Source organism: Lytechinus pictus, chromosome 11, assembly GCF_037042905.1.
Source record: "Lytechinus pictus isolate F3 Inbred chromosome 11, Lp3.0, whole genome shotgun sequence".
Lineage (NCBI taxonomy): Eukaryota > Metazoa > Echinodermata > Echinoidea > Temnopleuroida > Toxopneustidae > Lytechinus > Lytechinus pictus.
In genome coordinates, this window is record NC_087255.1 from 26,550,912 (window position 1) to 26,573,857 (window position 22,946).

The following is a 22,946-nucleotide window of genomic DNA, read 5'->3' on the forward strand; positions in this document are numbered from 1 at the left end:
CCAATCTATCTCGCAGCATCTCTTTAAGATTAGTCCCAAAATTACAATGTTCAGCCAGGTGCCTCAACTGAGCTACATAATCCGAAACTGACTCACCGGATTTTCGTTGCCTTGAGTTGAACTTGAACCTCTGAACAATTTCCGATGGCTTCAGAACCTTGTGGTTCGTCACCGTTGCAATGATTATAGTCAAATAATCCACTTCTTCTGGCTTCTCCGGTGCCAGCAAACTTGAAATCAGCCTGTAAGTCTGTCCTCCACAAACGGAGAGTAAGATAGTTCGCTTCTCCATGTTGACGATGTCGTTGGCGGCAAAGAAATGTTCTAGGCGTTCGGCGTACAGCACCCAGTCGCCACTATCCACCTGAAACTCCCCAACTGTTCCGAAAGTAGTCATTTTTCCGACCTTATTTTCGCTGCACACGAAAAACTATTATCACAGTTTCACCTCGTCGCCACTAAATGACATGTTTCACTCTATCATTAACTTATGTTAATGAATAGTAAGAGCAAGAAAAAATTATCTAAAGGGTTAACCGCTAATTAAAAGCAATATAAACAAAAACAGGTCTGAAACACAGACTAGCCGACGAAATTGATAAAACTGGGTCTGGCACACAGACTAGCAATTATCAAAGATTAAGTCTTAAATATAGACTAAATTTGCTTCAAACCAAAAGCAATATATAAAATAATTAAATGGGGCCGATAAAAATAAATATGATTTAACTTCCTAAAATCAATCTCAAAAGGTCTGATTAACCAGACTAACTCTGAGTAAAATTAACAAAATCCCCAACGTCAATCTCAATTAACAATAAGCCTACCAATTAAATGTAAATCTAACTAAGTATTAGTTATATTAATGGCTTGATTAAATCACAAAAATAAACCCTTGCAATAGCACCAGTTAAACCGGGACACGGGTCTGAATTGTCAGACTATGCCTAAAACTATGTCAAGTTCAAGATAAATCAACAGGTACCCGCACTTGACAGCCTCAACTGCAGGCTGAGGTTAACCGGAGACTATTGATCGAGTCACTGGTTACAAATAAATCTAAACACACCCTACCAGTATCACACTCACAATACAATCACCACACAATCATCAACACAATAATAATAGTAACAACAAATCAATAATAAAACTATCGCAGAAAAGCAATCCAAATTAACGGGTATACAAATCAGTGCATCAGGCTGCCGGGAAAAAGCACCCCGAGATCCCCAACGCCTAATGAAGTGGCAGTGCAAACGGGGCCACTACACGATGCCTTCTGCCCTGGATGCTGACCCTTTCCAAAAAGGTTATCAGTTTTCATCCTCACAAAATTGCACACAATCCTCATCTCCTCGGTCAAAGAATAATTCTCTTGGCGTCTCTTTATTTCAGCTCTGACAAATGCAGAACCAAGATCATCATAGATTTTCTGAAATTACTTATTTTTGCTTTTTGTATCAATTCTCCTAGCATCTTGTCTATGACCATGCAGTTTCTGCTTGTTTTTGGCAGTGCAGCGTGTACTTTCTTCCATGATGTATTCAATAATCACTGTTACCAATACTTCAGTGTAATTTACTTGTGATCGTGATCTAGCTTTCGCATCCATTTACTCATCTCTTTCCAGATACATGCCATTTACAAGACATATTTAAAAATATTAATTTTCAAAAGTTAAGCATTAATACATTTCTAAAAGTTATAATATAATTTTTTGTCGAGACGAGGTACAATGCTAACGCCTAGAACCCTAAAAAATAATGAAACGGAATAAATATTTCAATAAGGTCAGTTTTAAATGTCTTACGATGCATTACCCCAAAAAAGAAGAAATAAGTAAATGGCAGATAAAGCATAGAAGTTTTCCAACTCCCAGAAAATTGACATTGTATTATTTCTTGTGAGTTGTATCTTGGTTAGGTGAAAGTCTCTCAGATAAAGTGTATGACAGGTAAAGCATGTAATCACTCCATGGGAGTCACAACCACACACACACACTTTATTGATGTTGTTATTGCATCGCGAAATGAAACATAAAGACAAAATAGCATATCATGTTATAACAGTCATTATGTAGTACCATGGTGCAATGAATATCATACTCAACATTCACATTTTAGGAAAAACACACACAAATCTTTCAAATGCTTACTCTCATCTGTCTAGATTGAGTGTATTAGTGCTATTCCTAATCTATATATATATATTTTTTTCAGTATAAGGGTACAAGGGAGTCAAAGAACATGCAGATATTATTTCATCATATTCCCCCATCGCAGCCTCATGTTTTCCACTAAAACTGCATTGTTGCTCCTGCATCTATTACCTGCAATTTCCCAGTCCCAGGTGTTCTTATCATATTTGACAAACATGTTTGGTCGTTTGTTGGAATTTCCCACTAGTTTCTGAATCCATGTTTCTCCAGTGAAATATGCAGTAGTAGCTAACATAGATGTACACAAATAACCTTCACTACTTCAGAGAGCGGTAGCTTGCTTCTTATTCGCAGTCAGCTGTTTATAAATAATTTTATTGCATGATTAAGAACCCATCATTCTACAGAGCATAGACTAGAAAGTCTCATTTCTTGTTGCCCTGATATTCAATTATGCAATATATTATGGCAATGGAGGAAAATTTCAGCCTTTTCTATACATGTACCTCAACATATGTGTCTAGTGAACTAATTTATATTATTCTCGTTTTTATGATGACACCTCTTACAGTTGACAGACACCTCCATTCCTTCTGTCAACTCCCCACTCTTCGTTATTCGACTCCTGACAACAGGTTCCTGGACGCCTCTCCATTTAGCCAGAGCCACTCATGATGAGCATTGTTGAGCAATTAAGTAGTAGTATTATGAAAGAGGATGAAGAATGCTGAAACGCTGATGATCATGCTTTTGAAAACGAGTCATTTAATAGGCATACCCATCCGCTCCCAGGATGCCCGGTTCGGAATATAAATAGCCAATGAGAGGGGGAATTCCTGTTGCGGACCAATCAGAATGAAGTCACGTGACAACAAGCCAATTAGTTTCTGCCAATCAGCACATGCGAAAACATCTATGAAACAGCTGCTTATAATCCATTATCGCTAAAAGCTTGAGTAAGATCCAGGTTATTGTCATGAAAAATTTGTTGTGGTCGTCTTGATCGAGATCGAGTGCCATATCCAAAACCCTTTCTTGTTCGGCATCGGCAGCAGCCCTCTGCTGGTCTTGTTTCTGGATGGCTTCATCGAGTCGAAGGATATACATGTATTCTTCAATAAATACATTAAAGTTGAAATTATTAATGTTATTGGTGTGGAAGAGGTTCATCGTGGTGAAAGATTGAGTTGAAGAAATAACCAGTTGTCTCACGATGTATCAAACATAGTTGGAAAGCGATGTTTTATTAATGTTATTTTCTTATTTACCTTCATAACAATTTCCTTTTGAGCTTCACAATGCTGAACAAATTTAGCAGCTGTTTCTCCTATATGCTGAGAAACAGTGTGAGTGTACTCCTCATCTGCTTCAGGATTCAACAATATGAAGAAGTAGTGCATTTCGATTAAAAAAATTAGTTCTGCCAGTTTTCCATCTTTGACAGTGTAAACCACCATACACAGAGACTCATAGTCATTTGATCTATTTTTTTTTTTTTTTTTTTTTGGGGGGGGGGTAAATCATATTTTATTGAGAAAAACTTTGTGCCATGATGTCTCTGAACAATTGTGAAATATAAAAACTGTACTTTTAGCCTGCCCTGAGTATGTTTAACTACATGTATCTCTAATTTGGACTTCGGATGGAATGGCTTGTCACATTTTTATTCATGAAGATGGTCGATAAAATTGTTTTACTTCTGCTCTATGTAATGCAATATGACTGAAATTATGTGAAGTATTTTTGACATGAGACTGTATTGCCTTCAAATTTATTTGAATTAAAAAAATGTTATGATGAAATACTATGTATATTCATGTTTTTATTCTTTGTGGTGTAATGAAGAAGAAATGTACATATAGTTTATAGTAATGTAAAAAATGGCTAGTGTGGAGAGACAGAGATGGAAAAGGGGCAAGGGGAAGAGGGAGATTTGAAGGGAATGAAAAAAATGGGAAAGGAGTGAGTGAAAGTGAAAGAAAAGGGGAAGGGGAGAGCAATAAAGAAAATAGGGGTGGGGGAGAGGAAAGAGAAGAGGAAGGGAGGAAAGAGAAAGTGACAGATTGAGAGATGAAGGAGGGAGAGAAAATGAAGGGAAGGAGAGAAAAGAGAGGAAGGGAAGGAGAGAAGAGGAAAGGAAGGAAAGAGAAAGATGAAGGATAGGGAGAGAAAATGAAAAAAAGAAGAGAAAAGAGGGATTGGGAAAGGAAGTGGAGGAGGGAGAGAAAGTGAATGGTAGGAGAGAAAGTAAAGGGATTGAGGGAAAAGAAGGATTGATTAGAAAGGCACAGGGGAAACTCTGGAGCATGTTGCATAAAAGAAAAACAGAGTTTTTGTCTGTTTGCCAGTTTTTTTATGGCAAAAGTTTTATGCAATAGGCCCCAGGTAACTCTGCTTAAGTCAATCTAGTGGGACCACATAAATCTGTTCAACTTATGAGAAATTTGACCTAAAATAGGTATAACAAATTTTTAAAAATATTAATTCAGGTCTAAAAAATTGCGCAGGTCGATTTAGGCAGAGTAAACTGAATTTGACATTGAAAGTGGTGGGATATCTATGAAAACAAGCACCAGTTGCCCCTTCCAACATAAGGCAGGAGCTACATGAAGCACTAAAATCACACCCCTCCATCATTCAATGTGCTTCTTTTGGTTGCTCATCACTTCTTCCTTTTCTGCCCTTTTTACGCCCCCATTTCTTTTACTTTATTGGATCCCCTGGAATTGGAGCATAGGACAACTACCCCAGTGCCTCTCACTAAATCGATACCCCACTTAAAATGAAGAAAAGAAAGACTTCTAACATCAAAATCATTTACAGATATTATTTTATTAATTGAATTACATCAGCATCCATAGTATAAATGTAAGATGCACAAATGACAAATTCTGCCAGAGCAAAATAAATACACTTCCCCTCACATGATATCCATACATGATAGGAATCTGAAAAAAATATAACAAAATCTTGTCATACTAGTAATATTAAAAATTAAATTTCCAATTAAAAAGTAGTTTTAGAATGTAACAATAAATTAGTCAGAATCAACAAAACATACAAATATGTTTATGGCCACTACCTTTGTTAATGTTAAAAATAGTGTATTTGTGCATGCTGGCAAAAGTACATTTTGTCCAGATAAAGTATTTCAGGGCAGAAGAATATATTATAACTAGGGCAGAAAGATAGAAAAACCCAATAAATTAAAAGGGATACATGAATTATAATTAATAGCGATATAAGTTAACCTCACTATATTCTTGTATCATTATTAATCGGAAATGGTATACAGAAATGTTACACATCAAGATTTCAAAGTTTGCAATGTATACATTCTCTCCACTTTTTTTCTCTGAAACAAGAGAAATGTTAGCAATCAAATCTCATATGTATCTACATGTATTGAGCATTGAAAAACAAAACATCTCATGTCAGTAGTCAATAACATGATCGATGCCATACAATCATATCATTCTCATGTTGCATTTTGTGAGTGTGAGATTTGTTAATGCCTGTGTAATAATGCATTAAGCTAATTAATTATCATGTCAAGGCCCTGTTGCAAAAAATCTACCATTATGGTAACTTTGCAATGCAATGGTAACTTCCCCAAATTCCTTGATTCTGATTGGCCGTTGATCATCGTTACCATGGTAGATACCAGTGGATGGCAAAGTTACTATAATAGTGACTTTTATGCAACGGGGCCCTGATGACTTACATGTAGAATGAGATACCATAAATATGCCACAAGTTTGGTTTGCTTTATTGTTTTCTTCTGCAATAATATTATTCTTATAAAAAACATTTTTCAGAACATCAACGAATACAATATATTGATTACTGTTTTTGGCATGGACCATAGAAAAAACTGTATAAAAATAAAATATCATTCCAGACAAAAATGATCTACTACCAAATAATTCTACCATTGACAAAATAGAATTGGAGCCAATATTGCATGAATTGCAGATGAGTGCAATATTGCCCCTGATGAATGGAATACATGTATTTCTGGTACCCCACAAAGAAAATACATCCAATCAAATTAATATTACCTTTCAATTATTTCAATCATTAGTCTATGCAATATGGCACAATATTACACATCAAGTTTTGTACATACTGTACACCTATGGGGATTTGTCAGCCTTTGGAATTTTGTGCAAATCATGCGGACCAAAATTAACATTTTCAATACACTGTTAAAATGCCCTAGTTGATAATAATGAATGATATCATTCTCACTTGAACACTAGAAGGATGTTGTCTCAAAATCTTTTAGATTGCATTATACCCTAAAAGGGCCTGTCTGAGATGTCTAAAGCCTCAAAATCTGCATTTATGCAGGAAAGAATGTCACAACCTAGCTGGGCAATGTTCATACAAGTTTTCACAGGGAAAACATATGTTTATTTCTCTACCAGTTTTTTTTTTGGTGTCAAAGACTGAAGCAGAATTGTAGTAACCACAAGAATTCAAGTTTATTTAGAGTTTTTATGGTAAAAAGTTTCATACAACACATATATAGTGTCTGCTTGACCTCTGAAGGGTCTTAAAAGAACTTGAGGGATGTTCCATGTGTCATTCAATGGCAAGCTACAGCCAAAATGAATGGCCCAGGAATTTACCCATCTAAGTAATGATAGTAGGTACGTTGTTTGTTTCATCTGACTGCCAAGAAAGCATTAATACATCTAGGAGAGCAACCAGAGGTCAACGGCTTTACGCCCTCTCCGAAGAACCTGGCATGTGAAAGCCTTGTACGTGAACAGACATGCAGATCCTATACAAACTGAGATGACGGAACAACTGGAGATATAATCGGTCTCTGGTCCCACATACTCATTTCTGTGTCCAGTTTACCCATGTGATCTAACTCATGGTCACTGGTGCTCTGCAGGAAAATCAGATTCTGGATTCACAAACTCACTTCTGCGTCCAGTTGACCCAATATGATCTCAGTTTAGAGTCACTTGCACTCTGCGGGGAAATCAGTCTCTGATCCCACACACTAATTTCTGCATCCAGTTGACCCAATTTTATCTCCGTCATAGTCACTGGTGCTCTGCGGAGAAATCAGTCTTCGGTCCCACAAACTCATATCCGTGTCCTCTCACTCATCCCAAGGACTCATATCTGTGTCAATGGCAACACAATTATACGCAGCATACCTCAGCTTCTCCTCTGTGATCTTTGCACTGCAATGATATAAAGAAAGAGGAATATGTTAACACGATACAAATATAGCAAAAAATGCAAAAATGTAACTAAAAAATTAAAAATGAAACTCGAATTTCAACCTAACCACAGTTCTATCATCAGTATTAGGAACTTGAATTTGATTCTTGTGTGTAGTATTCCTGAGAGAAACATTTTTGTAACATTTTTTACTGAAGAAACTAGCAAGGAAGAAAGAAGCTAAGTAGCCATGACATTAAACAGCTTATCTACCAGTGTATTTTATGAAATATTCACTGCTTATGATGATGATGGTGGAGATTATCATTCCCAATGTACTTTTCTTATCAGCCCTTCTCCCACCCGAAGACCTTGGAAGAGTAATTCCAGGACAAACTAAATGTATGTGCATCTAAGTTTTCCAAAAGCAAATGCAATGTCTTACTTTTTTCATCATATCAATTACACACCAATTTCTAGCCTCCTCTCCAAAGTCAGCTGTCATGAATGTTACATGCAGTTATTGTTAACTTTTATCTATCTTGTATATCTGATTCTTACCAAAATTTGGGTATTATATTTTTTCTTCAAATTTTTAGCATTCAATGTAAATATTGTGGCTACAAACTTGTAAACAAGAATCCTCCAGATGGCTGTTTATGTGCTATTGCTGATATTTCTTATATGTTTCTATATCAATAAAGACCATTATTAAATTGAATTTGAAATGAAACGAAACAATGAAATTAATGAGATTACAATAAAATAATGAAAGTTCTATAGAGAGAAAAGTTACCTTGAATATACTGGTAAGAACAAGGTGTTGGAGCATGTAGATGACTCGGGTAAGGCATCAACCTTGTCTCTAAAAAAAGAATGAAAAGAAAAAAAATCAGATGATAAGTTAAAGTTAGTCTGTATTGAGCTTAAATGGGAAGTGGATTACAATCGGTGCACACCAGGGTTCCATCTTACATTGAGCTCCATACAATTGATCCACTCAATCTCAACTATGGAAAGCCATTCATGTCATAAATTTTCATGCAGGAAATTTGCACAATCTCCTATTGTAAACAAAGAGAAGCATACATATACAATGATGTGTGGATGAGTATACATCACATTTAGAAAACAGTTTGGCTAGAAGTATGTATTTTAGATGTAAGGGTCGCTGGCTTTTCATAGCAGTATTTAATTGGATCAATTGCAAAAAGAAGGGGCACAGACCATGTTTTTTGTGATTTATTTGTTCGACTCTCACTTCCACTTGAATACGATCTGAAGAAAATACTAAGGTGCAAAGCTGCCCCAAATAAGCAGGAAATACAAAATGGCCAAAAAGTAGTTCTCAATTTGTAGGTTTTATCAACCTATCAAATCATTGTATTTTTTCTGTCCATAGTGTTTTTAAAAATGTAAAATTTGTAATATGGAAAACAAGAAAAAAGTCTCCTTCACGTCCAAACGCACATAATCTCAACTCCATTGACATATGATGACATCATAGAATTCCAGCTGTTGAGAAGTACTATGAAGCCCATTTTCCGGGCTAATCAATGGGTGATTTCAAGTACAGTGTTGAAATCTGGTGTGGGTGTTGTGACATACTGGAAAACACTCCATCCCTCGGTAAGGACGTTAAATGGAGGCCCCGTGCACAGGAGAGTCGCCACCTTTGCACGTTAAGAACCCACTGCACTATTGGTATAAGAGTAGGGGGAAACCCTGGTGTAGTGGTCCACCTGCACTCCCCCCAATCAGTTATATCGGGAGGAGAGACCTGCGGGTCACAGTGATTCAGTTCACTTTTCGCCTCCCAGGCACAGGTGACGCCAAAACAAATAATAATAATACTTTGCTTTTTCATAGCTTTCTAATACAGCAACAAATAATTATAATAATACTTTGCTTTTTCATAACTTTCTAATACAGCAACCCATCTGAACTTAAAAAAAAACACACCAAAAAATGAACTATATGATAAACTTACCCTCTATCTGGACATATATAGAGAGGAGCAGGAAGGCGTCTACGACCAGTCACAAACCTCAGGAAACGACTTCTATCCTCTGCAAAGGTCAAAGTTCAAAGAAAAAAAAAGAAGCTAAACCAGATACCAATTTGTCTACAGTCTTAATTGTCTGTATTGCTATTTGCAAGTGGTTTGAATGATACACTCTAAGTTGCATGGATTTGGAAATGGGTTCAAATTGGCTGCAGCTGTGGTCCGGATGGGTTCTTGATTTAAATTGGGTCCTTAAGATATTTTTTGTCTCAAAGAACTTTGAGATGGATGTTTGAGAATCTGAGCCCAGATTTTAAGGGGTTAAACTGTAACTAGCTGAAAAAAATTGAATAGTATTTTCAAGTCTTTGAAAACACACTTGGATACTTAAATTGCAACATATAGCACTGGGTATCGATAGGAATCAACTTGAATCTAGATGGCATTGGCAATTGATTGTAATTATTCTGTTAACCCTTAACGTGCCATGAACACATATCTGTGCATCCACTGGAGTGCCACGAACACATTTTCGTGCGATAGTCATACAGCTATTGTTATGCCTATTGCATTTTGAGGAGTGCATTGCATGCATGAGTGATTCCATTGTTCAGTTCAGCTTATGGTCAAGAGGTTTAACATTATTGTCTCAGGAGTGATTCCCTTTTTTCATAAATAAAACAATTAAATATAGACTGAAAAAAAGATATGGCACTCGCTGAATACAACGAACGGCACATTAAGAGTTAAGGGAAGATTATCATGTGTTTTCATGGGGATTTGACACCATTCAGATATATATCCCCAGAGAAGATTGATATTCATGACCAGCAGATGAAAATTGCCTTGCTGTAGAGTCATTATCTTACTTTTCCTGACAGAAAATGCTCAGTGATAGATTTGTCACTTACCATGGGTGAATTTAGTGAGTGCTTCCCAGAGATACTTGACCCTGACGTCTAATTCCTCAATATCTTCATAGAAAGCTGAAATGAAAAAAAAACTTTCATTCATTTATTCATTCATATCTTCATATATATAAAGCTGAAAATTAAACAATTCATAAAACATATTGTTCATTCATTAATCATTCATTTCTTTATATCTTCATAGAAACCTGGAGTGAAACAATTTATTCATTATTCTGAAATATCATTCATTAATTCACAAATAATCAATTAATCTATTCAGTCTACGGATATCCCTTTCAACTGAACATATGACATAAAAACACTACAACATGAACAGAAGATAGAACAAACTCACAAAAAAGTGGCTCCAATTAAAATAATAATAATATAAACAATAAATAATAAAATTTACAGAGGATACAATCAATGCAATGGAAAAATATTTATTTGTTTTGCCACTAAACATTGTGTTAATTGAGTTTGTTTTTCTTTTTTTGCAATAACTTCCTCTGAGACTTTATAAATTAATATATAATCATCAAATTTTTTCAAACCAGGGAGCGTCTCCTGATATGGAAGGTTTTAATGCTCTCAAAATATCATGGCTTAAAAGGTTCATGAAATAAAGTAATGAAGAAAATGGATTGGACATTAGTGCTGTTATCGATGACCTCTTTATCACTAGTCTTGTCAATAATCGCTTGTCTTTTGCCATTTAGCGATATCAATAACCTTTCTCGTGTCGATAATGCCCGCTGTTATGTAAGGACATGACAGTGATTTTCTACAATTGCAAAAATCAGGTGGAATTCGCGGAAACAGCCTTTTGAAAGTGGCTTTTCAAACAGAAAATCACGGAAATATATTTATCCTCAAAATTCACAGAACAGCAACAGAAATTACTCCAAAATCTCAACAAAATACGAATACTTACTAGCCACAAAACACAATCTCACTTCGCTATAATCATGACAATCCAAACATCGTGCCTGCACTCGATCGTATAAAAAATATTCACAAGCGCAAGCTCAATTTAGTGACCAAAAACAAGTACCAACTAACGTAGAAAGCAGCACCCGGCCGTGTGTTGCTGCCCTCTACGTTCGAAGATGTACAGCAAGATATAAAAATGGCAGACAGGCGAAAATCGTTGACTGCTCAGAATGATGTCCAAAAAGCCCCAAAATTTATCAATAAAACTTCATCCAACCCTAAAATAATGCTAATAACGTGAAAGGTGAGGATGTATTTCTGCTAATTATGTTTGTTAAAAGATGTTATGTAATCATTTACATTCGATGAACGGGGATTTCACAGTGTTGTTGGTACAGTAGCAGATACAAATTTTGACCAACGCTAGTATTGTGACATCGCTAATCAATGCATAAAAATGCGTATTGATTATGTTCTTAGTTATCAATATTGGTAAGATATTTTTAGCGATATATCGACAGAGAATTTTCTTACCAATAACAGCACTATTGGACATACAAAAAGGTTGATTGTTTTATGGAATTGTCCAACCATTAACATGAATACAAGCATTTTTCAATTTCTAGTTTTCATGGCAAACAATTGTAATACAAAGAAATAGAAATTGTGGCATAGCAAAATTTGAAAAAAAATTGAAAAAGTAATCCAGAACCTGGGGGAATCATACCCTGAGTTAGAAACACTTACTAGTCTTCTTCAAGTCCTCCACCGTGATCATAGGATCTCCGCAGATCTTCCTCTCGAGCTCTTGCCAGGTCAGGAGGTCAAGGACAGCTTGAGGGATGACCTTCAAAAGACCTTGTCTCAGGGACTCTACCTGAAAATACATAGAGGAAGGGGGTGCAAACTTTCTGTATGGTTGCTGCAAGTTGACACATTTTCCATCAAGAGACAATTTTGTAACTTTACGGAGTAATCTACCAGGATTTAGATATTTAAAGAAATATTGATAGACATATAGATGTAAAATCATCAAGTTTAGGAGAGCTTGAATCGTACGCCAACAATCAGTTACTAGGAAAGAAATAATCAAGGAAGTTAGATTTAGATCAAATTTGAACATCCAAACCTGGAACCCATTTCATAAAAGTTATTATTGACACTTCAACGAAATCCATGATATTTCATTGGTTGTTAGCATTTGCTGTAGTCACGATTGGGTGGCAAAGTTACCATAATAATTATTTTTATGCCATGGGGCGCAATATGCTAAAGAAAAAGTGTAAGTATGTACAATGTACCTGTTCTGTGCATTCATTCATTCTAGCCTTCTTCACCAGCCTGCAGTACTCATTCCTGTCATCATACAGTACTTGCGTATCAGTGCAACCATCCTTGAGGGGTACAATAGTCTGGTCACTAAGACTAGTGGTGTAAGTCAGCTCACCAGCAAAAGAAGCCTCAAATGTTTCTCTGTCCATGGATTCTATTAGTTCTATCATCTTCACCTGCGTACAAAAATAAGAATAAACAGTCATATATACATGTAGGACATCACCATATGGAAATATAACACCAGTATATATTTACAACTATTCACTGCTATGAACTTCAATAGAAAAAAATGCATCACTCCTGGGGGGCGTTTCATGAAAGGACTTGTCAGACGTTTTATCCGACAAGTCCCATTTTATCCGACAGTTACCATAGTAACAGTACCTCTCAGCCAATCAACATCAGAGAAAGATGTCAGATCTGACAACTTGTCGGATGAAAATGTTGATGAAACACTCCCCAGGGTCCCATTCTACACAGAGTTGAAATATATTCACATAAAAAGTGTAATATATTTTTGTAATTAAAAGACAGGAATTTCAGAGTGGTCAAAATAAAAATTATTTTTTAATCAATTGCAACACAAGTACTTTATAGGAGGAATTGTAAATACCAAATCATCACTACTTATTCATTTTTTACTTAATTATTATTTTGATTGTTTGGGTTAGTTAGGTAATTCTTTCACTTTTTCTGCTTTAACTGTTCAAATAAATGTTATTTTATTTGGGTCGGCCGTACATACGTTTAATTTCTTTTTGGCTGCTACCCTTTCAGTATAATACTTTATTTATATCTATGTCTGATTATTTCATGTTTGTACTATTTATATTGTTGTTTTTATGTAAGCTTGAGAATTTTGGGGTAATACTGCATCTTTTCCATTCATTATTGTTTTACTATCTGCAAAATTACTTCTTTTCATTCATGTCCCTTCCAAGGCTTCTGGTCTTTGATCAAAGTATCAGAGGTTAAGGCTAATGCCCCTTTGGACAATAAATCTATCAGTGTAGTGCATTAATGCACAATGACCACTTTCTTCCTTACCCCTCTCCTCTCTTTTCTCCCTCTCTCTCTCTTGTATCCTTGTTTTTAGAAATACACTAGTGTTATACTGTTATTATGGGATGGATGCTGTGAAAACCAAAGAAATTATTATGGGATATTAGGGTTTGGGCATGGACCTCATGCTTTTTGGTAGTCGTTGGCAGTTTTTTATTTTTAGTTTGGGAAGGAGACATATAAAAATGTAGTGCTGTATTGTTTTTGAGCTTCGTCTGTTCAAATGGTGGTGGAGGAGAGAGCGGTGGCCATTGCAATGGGCAAGTACATTATAATGTAGATGTGGCTTAAGGCTAGGGATGATAGGGTTAACATTTAGTTGATATTTAGTTAAACAATTTAATAAAATGATAATGATAAATTTAAACATTAATTTTAGTTACACTTTTGTTTCTTCATTTCAGTTTAGTTTATAATCAGTGTGTATGTGTTGTGAGGGATGAGAGATGACATTACATCAAACTTCTAGTTATTATGTTTCTAACTCTTAAACACTACTGGCTAATCCAAACAAACATACGCGGCGGCAGTCTTAGGCATAACCACGCCCTACAAAATGGTGGCAGCGGTGGGATTTATACTGAGCAAAATAAATTGAATTGAACTCTTTGTAAGATGGGGCAAAGGGGTGTTTATTTTTTTGTGTGTTGCAATCTGCACATTCCAAAATAGATTGAATCATCTTAAATCATGAATTAAATATCACATGAACAATCCTATTAATTTCAAAAGCTAATAAATGATGCAAGAATATATTTGATCGGTTCCATGTCAACTTCCTATTTACAAACAAAATATGAACAAACTTTTAATGCAACATTTGGCAATAAAAAGTGATTGGAAAAGTCACACCCAATAACTGCTTTGAATAAAGCAGGAAAATCAAACAAGCTTAATAGTGATAATTTCATCAAATTAAATGTAAAAAAAGAAAATGATGGCATTTCAAAGTTTTGCTTAATTTCACAAATAGTGAGTGAATGACATCAGCTCTCTCATTTGCATATCACTGTTTTGTGATAAAATGAAAAATAAGTAGATTTTTTCTTAATTCACTATTTTCTTAATTTAAATCCGATTTCAATTAAATTTTCATTTGCTCTTTAACTGATACTGCATACAGTAAGACTACTTACGGCAGCTGCATCAACAGTCTTGAAGTCTCTAGACCAAGTTACATGTTCATAACCCATTAGCTTCCACACAAAGGCAGGTAATGACAGAACCTGATTGGATGAAACAAAATATGTTCAAAGGGGAAAGTTCATCTTGACTTTTATAAATTCATCTTATATTTACAGCTGGGCAAAAGGCCCGGTCACACCACCCAAACTTTGTTGGAGTGTTCCTTGAACGATAGGGAGAGGGGTTCGAATTTTGACAACGCTCGTCACCGCGCACAAAATGGAAAAAAAATTGAAAACAAGGGCATTGCCTTAGCGGTGCACCGTTGAAGCCGGCGTTGGTTTAACGGTAGCAAGCAGTAGCGAGCGTTGGTGTAACGGGGACACGAGCATTGATAGAGCAGCGTTCTGCGCATGCAGGCGTTGGCTCGGCGGGGATTTAAAGTTGGTTTAGCGGCATACCGCTTTTGACTACGGAGCTGAACTGATCGCTTTGATAGAAGTTCTGATAGATTCCAAAAGGGCTCCTTTTCCATTTCTCCCTGTATTTATAGCCAAATTCTGGTCCCGCTCCGACACCTCCATACCAACGCTTACAACCACTTCACCAAAGTTTGTGTAACCTTTAATCACCGCCCGGGCAAAGTTGGCGAAGCAGCGTTGGCCTAGGGGACCCAAGCGTCCACGAACTTGTTTCTAGTAGTGCCAAACTTTGACTTGGCGTTGTTGGAGCGGTGGTGAACTTTGCCAGAGCCGAAAATTGCGCGCTCCTCACCGCTCGCAATGTTTTGTGCAGCTTAAAACTTTCAGAGCGGTAGGAGGGACCATCAACGGTGGCCGAGCGTATACGGCCTTGCCTTAATGGGGGCCAACTTCTGTTAAAACCGTGGTGAACAGTAACGAGTGGTGATGAATTTTTGTCACTGCTCCAGAAACGCTCCAGCAAAGTTCTGGCGGTATGACTAGACCTTTAAATCTTGATAATGTAAAGACGAGGCCACTGTTCTGGAGAGCACATTTCACTTGTTGAAACAAAGAAAAAAGGGTATAACAAATCTCCTTGCTTAATTTGTGCTGCACTCAACCCAGGTGAGGTGAATGGGTTCCCGGTAAAAAGAATTTCCTTGAATGCATGAGCGCCTATATAGGCAGCACAGCTATAGCTGGGGTAATAATAGCAACGCTTTGTATCCTCAGGCAAAAAGCGCTATATAAATCCAGCTATTATTATTATTCTGCTAAATATAGTATACTGCAATATGCAATCCAATCAATCTCCCTAGCTGTAATCATAATACTATACGATTACAGCCGAGGCAACTAACTGGCTTGCATGAAATTAAAGAAAAATTGGGGACATATTCATACAGTGGATGATGAAATAAAGAAGTTCTTATCATTCATATACTCATTAGTCACTAGTAAACTAAATTCAAAAAATTCTTACAAGGTGTTCTCTACTTCTGAGACAGGCTCCCATCAGCATCCCGATCCATTCATACTTGGCAAACTGACGACATGATGGGTTCGGCAAGTAGACATCACGGTTGATGTTGGAATCATCGTTGTTCTGTATTCAAAGAAAGAGCACAAACTATAAAAACACTGAAGGTGATTAATTCACCTGTTCTCTGAAATTACCATGGCAATGCAGTTTCACGAACATTTGGAAAATGAAACTTACACATTTTTACCTCAAGATGAATATTAGCACTGGCCAAAAACTGGGGGAGTACTTTGATCTGCAGGATTTGCAACGGACTGACTACCCGACCGTACACTGATTCCTGTATACCGGCCCAATAAAACTTTGTTTGGCAGGGGTAAGACAAGGGTGATCACGCAGGTGATATTTACTTGGTCTACAAGCAGATAGTCTATTTTTTAAATATTTTAATACCACATGGGTTCAACCCGTTTGGTGTACTTGCTATTTGGTCTATCTACACTTGGTCAAATAACCACTTTAATAGTCTAATGGGGTGTTGCAAGAAACTTGCGATTGAACGCAAATCGAACGCAACTCCCAAAATTGAGCGTAAGTCCTCCGATTAAACGCAAATCTGCAATTGAACGCAAGTTACGTTCAATCCTGTTGCAAGAACAAGTTGCGTTTGATCAATTGAACGTAGATCAAGCGCAAGCTTTGCAATTGATTGCAAATCGAACGTAACTTATGTAAGATTTTGGAGGATGCGCAAAATTTGCGTTCGATTTACGTTCAATTGATTGTCCATAGGCTTGTGTACTAAAAATTCTGCAAATTTTTTTTTTTTTGTATTTTGTTTTGAAAACTTGTGTAAATTATGCCATTTTCAATTTTCCATGGGTTTTTTTCAAGAAAAACTTGAAATAATGTTATTTTCAATCTTTGTAGGCCTCTTCAGCAATTATGCCATTATTTTCACACAATTTCAGTACATTCTCTCCTAATATCATTTTAAAGTGTGTCAATAACCAAAAATATTCTGCTCTTGTTATCAGAGGTCATGGAATATTCAAATTGTGATTTCTGAAATAATTTGTATGAAGAAATGTTGAAGAAATAATAACTCTCCATAGGCACAAAAGCCACTCTTTATTAAAAACACTTCATGCACTGGCAAATGCTTATCAATATTTCTGAGCGTTTGCAGTAAATACAACTCAGAATATGTTTTGCAAGAGCACTAAATTGCTTAAATGCTTTCATTCATACATATCATAATGAATAACATGCCCAATTAAGTTATTTTAGTTTGATTTTCAAATAAAACATACATTTCAGGAGATTGCTACACTTCAAAATCTGAAGCTCTCTTGTTTCTCTCTCTTTAATCATGAGATTGCATCGTAGATATATATCACACTTGCATACAGGGATGAGGTCGAGGCTGATTCTTCCGAGTCATGAGGCAGCTTGAGAGAACTTCCCATAGATTCTGTACAGTGACTCGGACCAAGGCCAGCAAAATGTTGCCTCGAGGTCAGCATTGACTACATCCCTGCTTGGACTTGAAAAGGTCCATTGATCTGTGCACAAAAAAGAACACTGCTCAAGACATTCATTATTGATGGACCTTTTATTTTCATTTTTCAATGTTTCTTGCTCTCGAGGAATTACTTCTGAGATTCAGTTATATGAAATAAAAATTTCATATCATCTTCATCAAGTGTTTCACCACAGAATGTCTTGTTTGAAATTGATGTGTCTCATGCAGAAGACCAGTCATTAAGGTTGGCATGAAGAATCCATAGAATTCCAGTCAGGAAAGCCACAATCGTCTCTGCTTGAAGGAACAAATCTGGTTTCCAGAAGCAGTCTAATTTGAGATAAATTTGGAGAGCTCCATGGAGTGAAGTTTTTAAACAAGCAACGCCCTCATTCTGAAGTCCACTCTTATAATGATGTTACTACAGACAGGAGCAGCTCTGAATTCAGTTCTGATAATCAACCTGTTCATAAAAAAATAATAATATGGGAAATAATGCAAGCCCATAACTATACATAGCTTGGGTGAGTTCAAATTTTGTCCTTTCAGTGCAAGAACGCCCTTAGCAAAACATTTTTGTGCACCCATCGGTGCAGAAATGCCCCTATGTCTGCTGGTAAGGGCCTTGTTTGCACCCAAATGATGATATGATAGAGGGATAGTGGCTTACTCCTGAGACCATAGTAATTGGCAATTTGCCATGATGTAATCTAAAAAAGTGTGAACTTATTGTTTTTCCCCAAATAAAACAATCATGGAAATTAAAATATGCAATAAATTAAATCAATGAAAGCAAAATACACACTTTCATACAGTACACCTTGGATGAGCACAACCACCCCCTCCCCTCCCCCCATCAATGGGATGTCTTCATTGCTGAGAAGTCCAGTCAAGATAGAGATTTTTGTTAGCCTTTTTCATTTTGCATTATCCTTGGGTCAATGTGTACAGATTTCACCCCCATCCGCATTACGATCATGGTGAATTATTAATAATAATACAGTTTACATGTAACCTACCATTCAAGAGTTGATAAAATGAATCAATCAGCTGGTTGCAAGAACACACATTGTAGCAGACACAGTTATGGTGGTTCTGAGGTTCCAGACTTCTTTGTCATAACTGTAGTAAGCAATTAAAAGCAAAAAGCAAAGAGATAAAACATATTCATGAAATTAATATACAAGCTCAGTTGCCAGTGTGTTAATCATTATAGTAGTCCAAGGGTGTTTTGATTAAAGTCACTTCTGGCCTGGGGAGGGGCACTATGGTTCCTCAGCCATGGGCGGCGCAATTAAAAAAATTATGAAATCATACCTTTTGCTTTAATTTACTAAAAAAGCTCGTAATAGAATGCCAAACTTTGGTGTACATATTCCTTTCTAGAGCAATCCTAACAACTTTACTTTAAAAAATCTGGTATCAAAATAAATTCCTTTCAATTCATGTTTTTTTTTAAATATTTTTTCTTAACTTCTTAAAAAAATTTTTTATTGTTATTTTCAAGACAAAGTTCATCAGTGACATTAAATTACTATTGACAATAAAAAAAAATTACCCAGTTATGAATATTGACTTTTTACATGTAATCATGTTTTTGTCTGACATGTACTTAAACAAACATAATGTTGCAAAATTTCCTGACCCTGTACCTGGGAATGGCAAATTTAGTATCAAAAGTTGTGTGAGACTTGAGCGGTGCAGAATAAAATTTTGAGTGGCAGATTTATTCTGAAAAATGTCAAGGGGGACCATATGCCCCCCCCCCCCCCGAGTATTGTGCTTGATGTAAAAGGATTTAAAAAAAAAATCATGATTATGCATTCAATATTAATAATGATGCACCATATGAGACACCCTTTAACTGAAAGCACCTGGAAAAGCATTGTAATCATCCATTTAACAATTTAAAGTGAAAAAAAAATCTGTCATCTATATAGCACCTCATGTGCTTGCATAAAAATCAAGAGTCAGCTACATAGTAGCCCAGGGAGGGGGGGTACTCACGAGATGAGGCATATGGGGATATGCCGCAGGAATGGGTCACCTTTTTTGAAGAAATCCCTAAACATGGCGTATGGTTTTATGCTGGAAAATCCCTAAGCATGGCCCAATTTTTAGATAATGTCCTTAAATATGGGTCCATATTCTACTCCAATGTCTTTGGTGCAAATACAAAATGACCTTACATTTTGGGCGATAACCTTTTTTTTTTTTGGCTTGTCAAGTTTTTCCAGGCGAAAATGTGCCCCCCCCCCTTTTGGAAATCCTGGATCCGCCCCTGTAATGAATCCCTAAAAATGGGTACGGTACCTTTTTAGCCAAAATGACCAGTAAATATGGGTACGGGTTTTGAACTTACAGCCGCACACCTTTGTCCAAACCAAATCTAAGTACCTCCCCCCGGCATAGTAGATCTACATATTGAATCTAAAAAATAAATGTATTTACATGTATATCTTTTTATATTCATATGAGATGGATATTAAAAATGTGACTCATACGGCACATCATTACAAATCAACGACACAAATACTGTCCTTGCAAAGAACCTCTTGTGCAATCTGCCCGTAAGAAATTTAAAAAGAGCCCTGGGCAGGCAACATCCTATTCAATGTCAAAACTTCCCCAAGAATGTGGCAGATGTGGACAATAGATTCTGAAAAGTAGCCCAATACATGTAGACCCCCTATACCTTTGTTTCTTTTTCTTGTCTGGCGAGATATACGGAGTCTGGAGAACCCCCCCCCCCCAAATAAAAAAAAAATAATAATAAATAAGTTTTTTTTTAATCCTCCAAAGACAAAAGTCGAAACAGCAAAATTTTCACTTTATCCCAGGCCAGGCCAAGCCCAAGGAAAGTCATAAAAAGGGAGGTTAACGGTAGACTTCCTCGAGCGAAGTTCGTGCAGGCTCCACTCCACTTCACTATTGCTACACTACGCTCCACCTACCCGAACTTCGAGACCGTGAACTCTATCTGATATTCCGAGTGACAAAGGTGGGATTTTATGGGGGAAAATATAAAATTCATGCAACATCACGACCTTTAAAAACAATTGAATTTAATATTCTTACTTTACACCAAGTTTCACTTCTTTTCCATGCTTCTATCAGTCTAAAAATGGGTGATTTAGAGCCAACATGAAGTTCCTCACACGTATAAATAATTCGCTGCCGATTGAAAAACATTGCATTTGCATGCACGCGCGATACGGCAGCGAATTATTTATTTGTGTGAGGAACTTCATGTTGGCTCTAAATCACCAATTTTGATACTGATAGAAGCATGGAAAAGTGAAACTTGGTGTAAGTAAGAATATTAGTTAGGCCTAATTGTTTTTAAAAAAAATTAAAGATCGTGATGTTGCATGAATTTTATATTTTCCCCCCATAAAATCCCACCTTTGTCACTCGGAATATCACTGAGATAGATCATAGAGTTCAGTCTCAAATTTCGGGTAGGTGGAGCGTAGTGTAGCGGTAGTGAAGTGGAGTAGGGCCTGCACGAACTTCGCTCGAGGTAACGTTAGACAGACTCTTAAAAAAAGAGAGACACATGGAGAGGAATCTTTTTTTTTGGAAATGTCTAGACTGTAAAAATGGAAGTCTTTAATTTCTATTTACTGGATGGCTATTCGCCGTTGAAACCGATATAACTTAAAAAATCATTTCAAATAGAAACAAAAATAATCTTTAAAGGTCATTTTCGATGTTTCATACACAATTAGAGCCTACACATTTACTTGCTTCTGGGTGATTTTTAACAGCACTGCACCGGCAATGACCTGCCGTGTTGTTGATACAACCGTGCATTACCGACACAAAAAGTCAAGTGTGGGACTGGGATTGAAATTGTACGGTAGAAAATTTGTTGAAGGTGAAATTTCGACCGGCGATAAAGATTTATTTTCACTTTTTTCAAAATAATTTTTTCCCTGGCATAGGTCTAAAATATATAAATTCTCTAAAAACATACATAATGGAGAAAGAATTGTCTGAAAAATGAATATTTTCTACTTACTCTCTTCCACAAACAGGGTTGTTGCAAGCCATTATTTTGCTTTTTCGGCTAGTCTTGTGCTGCAGACCCTGTTTACATCTGCAAATCGTCTGCAGATCAGCTGCAACTTGCGTTCAATCGCAAGCCTTTTTCTTGCAACGCAAATTGGCGATTGATTGCTAGTTGCAGTCGATCGGAATCGGCTGCAAAGTTGCAGTCGATTTGCAATCAATTGCAACGTAACTTTCTTGCAACGCCCCATAAGTCTCTGTTACGTTTGCTGGTCCTGACAAGCTCTTACTCAGTTACTGTTACCTGTCCTGGACAATTAACTCCAACGTAAACCTCCTGAATCTCCATTCAGACATGCACTCATGAATAAGCAACAAGCCACGCCATGTCAAATCGTTTAAAACAGTTTATATACAAACATATATACATGACGACTCCGATTGTACCAGTCCGTTGTTCACATTTTTTCTAGTCTCTCCCCAGACTTAAGCCTATTATTATCTCGTCACACTCCCTTCCTTAAAAACATGCTTATAATTTTTTAAAGAAATTGCAATAAGTATGTTCGCAACTCAAATTTTGCTTGTTAATATAAACGAACATTATCACAATGAATATAGCGCTTAACCAAACACAGTTAATGTATTAAAACACATCGAAATGCCCTTTTTCAATTTCACGCTTTTTGTGCAGCAATTTCGCATACTTTGGCAAAAGAAAAGCATAATATAAAACATAGTATAATGAAATGAGTAAAACAGACATGTATTGATAGCGCATGCATGTAGTAAAACTTATTCATCAAAAGGTACACGCATGTTCTGAAATACATGTATGTTCGTAATAAACATAGTCATAAGAAATTTCACATGAATAATCAACATAAAAAATACATGATATTACTTCCAAGTGTGATGAGAAAAGCAATATAAAAAGCATTGCTTCACTGAGTCCAAAAGTCAATAATATGAGAAATCATTCAAGATGTAAGTTCAAACTTCTGATTTCCAATATCTTCTTCCAATTATAGTTTCAGTTCAACGAAGTTCAACATCATCGCTTCAGTTAGGGTTCATTGAATGTTCATGAAGATTCACAGTAGGTTCAGATTACTTGATCCAAGATATAGTGTAAACATGAGCACAGTTGGCATGCCGAAATCCAGAAAAAAACACAAGTTCAGTTCACTTTCAAATCAAACATGGTAAAGAGTCCATTCCGGAGTATCCATTAAATTGAGATGACAA

At 36.4% G+C, this 22,946-nt stretch overlaps 1 protein-coding gene across 1 annotated transcript in view; it reads right to left on the bottom strand.

Moving 5' to 3' along the window:
* Positions 1–4,971: 4,971 nt before the first annotated feature.
* Positions 4,972–22,946, bottom strand: part of LOC129272051 (E3 ubiquitin-protein ligase HECTD3-like) — a 38,410-nt gene continuing 20,435 nt past the window's right edge. Inside the window, exons 13-20 of the mRNA XM_064106236.1 lie at positions 16,160–16,282; positions 14,725–14,814; positions 12,493–12,699; positions 11,939–12,068; positions 10,259–10,333; positions 9,333–9,411; positions 8,139–8,207; positions 4,972–7,362 (exon numbers count right to left, since the gene is read on the bottom strand). Coding sequence (XP_063962306.1) covers positions 7,278–7,362; positions 8,139–8,207; positions 9,333–9,411; positions 10,259–10,333; positions 11,939–12,068; positions 12,493–12,699; positions 14,725–14,814; positions 16,160–16,282 — 858 coding nt within the window. The 3' untranslated portion in view covers positions 4,972–7,277. The remainder of the gene's footprint in view (positions 7,363–8,138; positions 8,208–9,332; positions 9,412–10,258; positions 10,334–11,938; positions 12,069–12,492; positions 12,700–14,724; positions 14,815–16,159; positions 16,283–22,946) is intronic.